This window comes from Alexandromys fortis, unplaced genomic scaffold, assembly GCF_014885135.2.
Source record: "Alexandromys fortis isolate MF-2015 unplaced genomic scaffold, M_Fortis_MF-2015_v1.1 scaffold_141, whole genome shotgun sequence".
Taxonomy (NCBI): Eukaryota; Metazoa; Chordata; class Mammalia; order Rodentia; family Cricetidae; genus Alexandromys; species Alexandromys fortis.
In genome coordinates this window covers 2,481,509-2,492,042 of record NW_026068060.1, presented here as the reverse complement: position 1 = coordinate 2,492,042, position 10,534 = coordinate 2,481,509, and the positions used below count along the sequence as shown (strand labels likewise).

Genomic DNA, 10,534 nt, shown 5'->3' with positions numbered 1-10,534 from the left:
ATAATATAAAATGATTTCCAAAATGTTTACTTATCATTTTAATCACAAAGTAAATATAGTTAACATGTCTGAAAACTATAAACTAAAAGTGAATACCAAACTATTAAAATCTCAATATGTGTATTCTACCCTGAAAACATTCCTGTCCTGGCATTACACCTACATGTGTGGAATATACCATTGTTCCAAACATAGTCAATTTCTGTCAATACTTGTTACTAACAGAGAACAATGGCAAGTCTCAAGTAAGACATTTCTAAGTTAAATATTTCATGGAAATCAAAACAAAATGTGTGTATACATAGAAAGTTTCTGTCTATAATTATAATAAATATAGAAGATAACTGTAAATATAAGGAGTAGAGGAACAAGAAATTTCAACTGCTCAGTTTCGTTTCTGATATGTGGAAATCAGTTACTTAGTTTAAATTTTCAGCACAAAAGATATTGAATTTTTAAAACGAATACATATTCCATTTCATAGAAAACCCAAAATTAAAACAGGCTGTACTTGTAGCCTTCTGTAAGAATTACTTTCAGAATTTTGAAGAATTGTTGTAACAGAAATATTGCTTTTTATAACAACATATAGATAAATGGATGGATGGATGGATAGAGTCAAGCAATACAAACAATCTAACAAACTGTTCATAAATGTTTTATTCCAAAATTTGCATTTTACAAGTGATGCTTAAATAAAGTACCAATATATACAACAGTTATATTTAGTGGAAGAAGTTCAACTGCATTTTAGTTTTCAAAAGTTAGAAGTTCTAGGATGATGTTCAACAAAAGACAATTTAGCTGTAAAATATGTTTATTTAGAACTCAAACTAAAGTTGTGAGTAAAACTGAATAAGTAGTCTATTTGTTGTAATTTTTACGTCACCGTCTAGAAGTAGGGTGTTCTATTTCGCCAATGATATACATAAGGACTAGTGGGTGACTTTTTAAAATGTCTTTTATATAAACATCAATTACATAGAATATTTGTTTTCATGTTTTTCACTAATCTGTAAAATCAGCTAATCATTCCTGCCATAACTCATCTTCTATAGCACTAAAACCAAGGCTGGACCTTGATAAATAATCATTCTACTTTTTTAATGTGTGGCTTTACAAGTTTTAAAACATGGTTCCTAATTTAGGTTAAAAAAAGGAAGGAAGAGGGAGGGAAGGAGGAAGGAAGGAAGGAAGGAAGGAAGGAAGGAAGGAAGGAAGGAAGGAAGGAAGGAAGGGTGGAAATTCCCAAGACCCTTGAACTTATTAGTAGAGAAGAAGATATGTATCTCCAGAATTAGTTATACTTTCCACAACCAGAGACACTGATCCAATACTATTTAGACAATTTAAGCTATAGGCATTGTACCTAGAAATTTCATTTATTTTTTGTTTTGTTTAGTTTAATATTTTTTTTAATTTTTGCGATTATGAATTAAGTATAGCATTTCTCCTTTTTATCTTCCCTTTTCAAACCCTCCCACATTCCACTCCTTACTCTCTGTCAAATCGAAGAATTTTTTTTTCATTTATTGTTATTACATAAACATATGTACTTAGTTACTTCTTTAAAAAAGTAGTCTTCTTTAATATTATTTATGCGTGTGTATGTGTGAGTCTGTGAATGTTAGTGAAGGCACCCATGGAGGTCAAAGGTTAGATGCCCTGGGGCCACTTGTGGGTTCTGTGGCTGATTTCTGGTCCTCTGCAAGAGAGGGAAGCACTCTTAGTTTCAGAGTCACCTCTCTAGAGTCTATGTACTTGTTTCTTGATTGTTTCTTTTCTCATGAAGTTGTATTGAGAACATGTGTAAATTAGGTAGTTAAATTCAGTCATGAGATTGAAGCCTTTGATCATACTTGATTTTTAACTCTTTTCTGTCACCAATGTTTGAAGAACTGGTTTTGGAATTTAAAAGATGAGGAATCAGAGCTCACTATTGTGTCACTGAGTTTAAGACTTCTCAGTTTCTCTTCCAAAAATGACTCAATATACAGACATCTGAGTTTATATTTAAAATACTTAAAAATTGCGATATGAGAGACTGTCATTTCTTACATGTGTGGAAACAGAAACCCTTATGTTATGAAGCTATAATTGTTGATTAAATAAAGGCTAAGAGTAGAACTGCAGTTTCCAGAACTTGGGGCAATAAAGGCTAAGGAAGGGGAGGAGACGATTGAACAGTGGGCATCAGGTTATCCTTAGGGAACTATAAGCAAGTTCTGATATTATCCAACTTTTACATACAATTGTTAATGTTATTTAAAGTTAAAAATTTTAATTTAAAAAAGATCAAGGTTAATTATCGTGATTTTCATATAATTGTAATATGAATATCATTTGTTATTTTAATAGCATTGTTAAAAAGGATAAAGATGGCACATCTTAGCTGCTTTGTCTTAACAACAGAAGCTTCCTGAGCCTGTCTGTTAGTTGTCTGGGTGAGATTTTTTAGCAGGAATGTGATAATCAACACCTTTCGTCTTAAAAAGCATCCATTTCTACACCGAAAATACTACACTGAAAAGCTTCTGAAACTTGCTGCACTTCTTTATTGGTCTTCCTAGTTTAAGTAAGGTTGACGAAAAATGTGGAATGGTACTACCCTTTCTCATTCTCATTAACTTGAAAACTGCCATATAAAATATTGGCTAAATATTGTTTGAAGGGTAGGTTTCTGAGAATATTTGTATTTATTATTGTACTGATTAGTATGTTTATTAATATAAAACACCCCAGGCTGAGAGTAGCATGCCTTTTGTTTAATGCTGTGAAAAAATATTTTTTTCAGTTTTGTATACCTTTTCCATTTGATTTATAACTGTCATATGCAATCATTAAAGATTACTCAAAAAAAGAATCTAGGCAAATGCTCTGTTAGCAATGAGCTCAGGACAATGGAGACTGGTATTATGTCACAATATTCAAAGAAAAAAGTTAAATAACGAGGTTCTTGCCTCCACTCTGTTACTGCTGATGTGGATAGCTGTAAACTACAATTTGAATTTTCAAGGCTAAGTTTTATTTTCTATAAAATTACAGCAATTAAGTGAGACTATGTCTTAAAATTGGATGTGTAAATTTTCCTCTGAGAAGGCTTTTGTAAATATCCTAACTTTATCAAAAATGCTGCAATAACACAATATTATGATTCAAGTTGTTAAAGTATTTCAGTTTCAGTGATTTAGCTAGACATTTACATAACTCATGGCTTCCTTCTTATGTTCATGTAGCCATAGGTCAATTCACATTTGGGAGGTATGCCTTAGGTATTTTATATCTAACAACTTTCAGTTATAATCAAATAGGTCAGGGGAGAAGTTTTACTTGGTCACATAAATGACATTTATTATTCTTAATGTGTCAATATTTATGTAAATATTATATAACATAACATGTTTCCTACAATTTACTTGTTTCATTAGATATTACTTAATGTGATGTAATTTTATGTTGACTGTTCTCAATGACTCTGTATATGACTCAGTTCTTGAGTATATGACTAATAAATCTTTCCATAGATGTTTAATCCCTTGAGGCAAAAAATGATTGTAAATACTTTTCAATGAAAAACAGAATAATATTTACAGAAATTTTTATTTTTAAGGAGTAGGACAAAAGGGCACCAAAAATGTTGGTAGACAGTAAAACATATCATTTAATTATATCCTCAGATGACAAGTAGATTTATTTAACACAGGGTTGACAAACTTAAACTTGAAAACAAAGGAATTAGATCTTTTGCATCCACTGTCTGTTTTTAACAAAAATGTCAGTGTTGAACATGGAGCATATTTATAGCTAGATTTTTTTTATATTAAAACAATTCTGTGCTGTCTAAATTCTTCTGTCATGTGAATCATGCATCTATAGGTTAGAAAGCCAAGTTATTCAGATAAAAAAAAATCATTCTGGAAAAACAGCAATGGTAATTTTAAGTCATTTAATATTTACTATGTTTTACTTATAATAAAAATATAATGTAGGACTTTTCAAATGAGCCATGTAAAAGAATTCAAGGCCTTCCTTTCCAGGGATGTGTCAATAACAGGTTGCTTCATTCAATGTGGTGAATTTTATGAAGAGTTTTACTTATTTTAATGCCATTATACATGCTAACAGCTCAAAGATGTAAATTTTCATTTTCAGGAATCTTCTATTTGGTTAGTGCCACCATACCAACCAGACACTGTTTAGTAAACTTTTGACACTTTCTAAACGAGGGTTTTAATGATGGTTAGTATCCTTGTGCCTTTACTTTCCTTTTTGTAGTCTGTTGCCTTGATGTGAAGAAACATTTTACTGTTGTTTTCACTGTAGGGGACATCCCACCTGAATGACACAACACATGGATTTCACCCCTAAAAGGGTTTGAAACTCTGCTGCCCCTCACTCCCTTGCTACTTTTCCTCCCTCCCTTCCTTCCTCCCTCTCTACTCTATGTCTCCTTTTGTCCTTCTCTTTCTCGTCACTCTTCCCTCCTATTTGTTAATGACAATTGAGCAAAGTCGAGTTAAGTGCACAGGATTATGGTAAAGACATTTCAAATTTAAATAAGAGAGAATCCCAAACCATATTGAAAACTAAGGAAAGCAACTGGTCTCTCCTGAATGAAATGGAATTAAAGTTATATTTAAACATCAGAAGAAATTTTGGCACCGCAAACTAAAATAAAGGCTCATCAAAAACTCCTTGTGAATTTTCCGGAGACATATACACGTATCTATTTGGGAAATTTGTAATTCAGAACTGAGGTAGATGAAATGGGTTAACTGTTAATAAATGAATAAAAATCAGAAATTTAATTGAAATTTTATCGTAACAAATTTTATTTTGAAGATCAGAATGAGAAAAAATAGAAGAAAACCTGTTGTTTCATAGTGCTTTTATTCAAAAACTAAACTCCTGGCAAATTTCAGCTCATTCAGAGAGAAATTAACCAAAATGGCATTTTGAAATTGTATAGTAAAGACCACAGATTGATTAAAAGTTCTCTGACAAAACCTTTCTCCATTTCACGTTTGTTTAGAAAATGAGGTTACAATTTACAATTTATAGTTTTGATAGGGTTCTAATATGTATACATATCACTTAAGATTATAGAAGATAAAAATATTGATTATTTAACTTAAGAAATATTTTATATTAACTATAAATTTGGTAGCATAGGATAATAATTTATAATTTTTTATATGTATCAAGGTATAATCTGAAGCAAGTACTAAACACCAAGAACTAATACCTTATTATAAATGAATTAGAATCCTTCCTAAGAGAATGTGTATGCTCATTAATGTTTTTCCCATGGAAACAAACAACTTAGCTTATTCCTTTAGCCCAAATATTAATGTTTACACTTTGTTTTGTTGTGAATTTTATACAATAAAATAGTCTCAGGTTAAGGTTGAAAAAGTTGTTAAACATTAGCTGATATTCAGAAACTCTATATTAAGCAAAACTGTCTTTCAAATAATTTACATTCATTCACATCTTATATCAGTTTTAAATGTCAATGGGATCAAGTTCTACTTTTTTTTATTTTAATTATATCATATTAATCAATTCTTCTATTAAATGTTTCAACAGAGAGTCAAGACTATTTTACCTCAAGACAATGTATTCCTCTCCCTTTTGGAGTCAGATTTTTCCATTTCTACTGTGTTGTCATCATCACCATCTTCATCATCATTATCATCATGTTGTTAATAAATACATCTAATAGAAGGTATTAAGCAATAAGCAACACCATTCCATTGTACAAGCTGGTGGTGGTATATATAGCCTTAAATTAAAATATGTCATGAATTTCAAAAGCTAAAATTAAAAACACAATTCATAATTTCAGGTAACAATTCTGTAATCCTTGGACAAGTCATGACCAACATCTAATCTTCACCCATTACAAGTTCTAATACATTAACTGTTTTACTGTTTAAAGGAACTAAGTCTTGAAGAATTTCATTGTGTTTTGTGATGTTCCTAAGCTGCAAGCAAACCTTTATGCAATGCATGAAGAGATACTGTTAAATAGAAACAAAACACTAGAGTCATGCAGAGCTACGGTTAGCTGGATTGCTATTTGAAGAGCATAGGAGTGCATAATCAACAAGAACTCACTCAATCTCTTTACACTTCAGTGAGAGTGGAACTCTAAAACTCAGAGGCTACAGATAAAAGAACAATTACGGAAATGTAGTGAGGGAAGAAAACCAAATTGACGAAGATAAAGTAGCCTATAGAAGGAGGTTTCTGAATGAAACTTTGTGTGCTGAAGCAACTAAATAAAGTTAGACCCAAACTATGCTTTTAAGGATTCAGCACCGCAGGTACACCCAAGCAGAGATGACTGTGTGAAGAAAAGAGAAAGACTATGGAAGTGCAGTAGGAATATAGGTAATGACAAGGGAATGATTCAGAGAAGTTTTGGGGGAAAAGTAGGAGACACAGATTTGACTTGTTTTTATATGTTGATAAACATATCTTCTTATACTAACTTCCCCCTTAAAGATTGAACAAAATAAGCACAGATTTAAAGAACATTTTAGAAAGAGTGAGGATATAGCCATAAAGGAATAAGACAGGCTGTTTTACTGTGTGTGTGGGAAGTTGCAAGTCACTTTTTCTCTGAGTTACGTTACATCAACAAACTGAGACATAAATAATCTGTAATGCTACTTTGATTGTCACTAAAGATTATACATGCCAAATGGTTTTAAAAAAATAGACACATATGCTATAATATTTTCTCCTGGATTCTAAGATGATAAACTGCAAAGCAACAATGACTAACTCAATAGTATATCTCAAAATACCTATTATTATCTCATCACGTTTCATATCATCTTTCAGTTTTTTGTGAATTTTTATAAATGTCCACCTTTGTATTTTGTGTACATTTTAATTTTTTTACAGAAGATCCTAATTTCAGACTCAGATCATATAAATTTGAACTATAGTATGACGTTGATTCAGGGATCTATTCTCTGTGTGTCTTAATCAAGAGAAAAAAGAGACTAACAAAATTTATTTCACATTAATGACTCTATGATTTTCATCTTATTGGCAATAGGTTTTCCACTAATTCTGCATGAATATCTAGGGATCATTAGTACAGCTTCTGGCTATTCATATTAGAGTCATTAGTGTGAAAAATGTTATCCTTTTCACCTGTGGTAAACTGTTTTCTGCTTTCTGTTATGAAGGCTTTTATAATGAATTAAAGATAATGTTTGCTTAGGTGTTTAAAATTTGACAATATCCCATTTCATGATTGTATCTTGTATGTTTCTAGTCACTGTCAATGTGCATATGTATAATAACAGCAAAACTTGTAATTAAATTACAGAAATTGTTTTATATTTTTGTTTGTCTAATGCCATTTTTGTTATTTTAGTTAAATAGTGGAGAAACAATGTTTAGAGACCATATGTGTATATCATCTTGTAGCCCAAAAAGTACATTTTCTATTATAATTAATCAGAAAACACCATTGAGTATCTAGTAGAGATTTTTTTTATGTTTAAATTTTAAGGTAGATATCCTCATAATGCTAACCAACTTTACATAATATCAAAATATAACCTAATTCAATCTATTTGAATAACAGAAATTATTAATGGAGAGAATATTTTACTATCAGGTGGTAATTTTTTAAATAGCCCAAATGCTATGATACTCTCATTCTATTGTTTTCATTTAAAATGTAATAATTTTTAATCACCATGTAATAGTCTAAATGTTTTAGGCTGGCAGGCTGGCCAGTATGTGAGAATGATTGTAGAATTTTGTCCCTCTATCACGTTTATAATATCCAATCTCTCTGTGTTCTTCTGTAGCGGTCCTTCTGTAGTGCTATGGTGGAAGAACTGAGGATGTCCCTGAAGTGCCAGCGTCGGCTAAAACATAAGCCACAGGCACCAGTCATTGTGAAAACAGAAGAAGTTATCAACATGCACACATTTAATGACAGAAGGTTGCCAGGTAAAGAAACCATGGCATGAAGTTGGGAGGCCAGCCACCCAAGCACAAACTGTTGTCTTTTTTTTTTTTTTTTCCAAACAATTTAGCGAGAATGTTTCCTGTGGAAATATGCAACCTGTGCAAAATAAAATGAGTTACCTCATGCCGCTGTGTCTATGAACTAGAGACTCTGTGATCTAAGCAGTTGCAGTGATCAGACTTGATTTACAAGCACCATGGATCAACCAAGTTACACGGGGTTACACTGTTTATCATGGGTTCCTCCCTCCTTTTGAGTGAATGTTACATCCAAATGTTGTGGCTGGTTTAAAATGCAGTCCAGGGAGAAACTGCGGGTTCCTTCAGAAACTCAACTGTTGCCATGAGATGGAATGTCGGTGCCCAAAAAGGAAACCAATAAAAATGTCATAAGAATAAAAAATGTGTGAAATCAGCAAAAATTATAGAGCTGCAAGAAACAGTACAGTCCCCCAGTCACAAAAATAATCAAGAGATGTCACTATCCCCCAGTAGTCAGTATACTCAATCATCATTGGAATAGACAATGTTTGCTTACAGAATGTGAAAAATGTAAAGCTAAACACATCAGAATTCCATAGAGGTGAAACAGAAAGCAGACCACTTCCATTATTTCTCTTTCTTTTTTAAAACTAATCTGTGTCATGGATTGAGATAGAAATGGCAATTATAAAGACAATATTTTTTTTCCGAAAAATACAGCAAGTATTTAACAGGCAAACCAATCTGATTTCCACATGTTTCCCCCCCCTCTTTTAAAAAAACACCTTACCCTAACCTACACCCGAAATTAAATACTAATAGTTGGTTCAGAGATTCTACGTTAAAAGATGATGTTTTGCAATCTTTATCATACATTGTAAAACAGGGCTTAGTTTTGCTGGTTATGTGGAAGACTGAAGATTTCATTCTGTCATTCTGTTTTGCCAACTGAAAGTCTCATTCCTGCTGTAAAGATCTTGATGGAGCCTGGGCAGATTTCATTGATAAAGAATGGGGACTTGTCACCTACAGAAAAGTACATGATAGAACTCTGAAGTGGACTGCATTTAACAAGAGTCGCAATGTTAAAAGAACAAAATTCTTGAGCAGTTTTTTTTTTTCAAAAAAAATGTTCAGGTTTATTTGTGGAAATGCAAGATTTCTATGAAAATAGTTTTTGTATGGAAATTTTTGTAATACTTTTTATCAACAAAATAAGAACATGTGTTCCTATCAGGGATGTGATGTCAAGCATGGATGGTAGTGCGTGTGCACCACCAACGTTTGGTGAAAACTATTTTTATCACGAAAAAAGGAATCATAGAAGAGAAATATTTTCAAGTTAGATAATATAAAAGCTAGGTGCACTACCACCACTGCTTACCATGCCACACCCCTGACTCCCACAAGGCGGATAACATATTGTAATGAACAATTGTGTGTAAATGGTAAAATGACACAGATCTCTTGACAACATTGTGAAAACAGTTGAGTGCACACAGTTTGCTGTTTGAATCCAATGCACAAAAATTTTAAAAAATCCATTAAAATTATGTCCATTTTACTTTCAGCTTTGGCTTTGATTTCTCTTGCATGTGTAAATGGATGTAACATGTGATTTGGTATAGGAAGTATACATCAGGAATTCCTAGGGTTCAAGTTAGAATCTTCTCAACCTCCATCAAAAAGAAAATGGCCAACAAGAATTCTCTCTCTCTCTCTCTCTCTCTCTCTCTCTCTCTCTCTCTCTCTCTCTCTCTCTCTNCCTCCCTCCCTCCCTCCCTCCACACACACACACACAAATAGGCATATTCAAAAACATATTGTTTTTTAACTTAGGGTAGGTGATATGAGAAAAACCTTGGTTGTGGAGATGGCAACCCTTACCCTTGTCTTATCTTACTTTTAATTGGAAATGAACTACATTTACTGTTCTGTGTTGTACTGTGTAATGATCACGTATCTATTTGAAGTTCCACTCATATCTAATTTAAGAATTTCTTCTTCGTTGACAAGTCAATAAAGTTCACTAGTGGAACAAAGAGAGACAGTATATTAGTAATTAATTGTATATCTTAATGCATTAGTAGAAACTGTAAAACACAAATTATAGCACATTTATGCTTTGAAAAACAAATTTGTAAGATTCAACTGATTTCCCTGATTAATTAATTAATACTACTTGTGAAGTTATAATTGGAGCTTCTGACAGTAAACCATTGGTAAAATTTCCTAAATTATTTCTTAAAATATTCATAATTATATTTCAAATTGCCACAATTTAATTAAAATTTATACAAATGAATGCTTTAAGTATTTTTGTACTAAGATTGTTGTCATGTTTCACTTACTATTTTGTTTATGCTACAATTTTAGAGTTATACAAATCACTGCTAAAAATATCAGTACTGATATGTTTAGTGGTAAACAAATTCAAATAACATAAATAATATTAACTTTTCAGATTACAAATGTATTTTTTACAATACAAAGTTTAATTCTTTTGACAATATTATTTTTTACAGCTAAAAAAATCTCAAGTATTTATTTA

At 31.7% G+C, this 10,534-nt stretch overlaps 1 protein-coding gene across 3 annotated transcripts in view; it reads left to right on the top strand.

Moving 5' to 3' along the window:
- Grik2 (glutamate ionotropic receptor kainate type subunit 2) overlaps positions 1-9,547 on the top strand; it is a 600,544-nt gene extending 590,997 nt beyond the window's left edge. Inside the window, exons 17-18 of one of the 3 annotated variants that reach the window (XM_050120163.1) lie at positions 5,590-5,728; positions 7,839-9,547. In XM_050120163.1, the coding sequence (XP_049976120.1) occupies positions 5,590-5,709 (120 nt within the window). In that variant the 3' untranslated portion in view covers positions 5,710-5,728; positions 7,839-9,547. Of the gene's footprint in view, positions 1-4,152; positions 4,240-5,589; positions 5,729-7,838 lie in introns of those variants that run through there. The other 2 variants (XM_050120164.1, XM_050120166.1) reach the window with 2 other exon arrangements.
- The last annotated feature ends 987 nt before the right edge of the window (positions 9,548-10,534 follow it).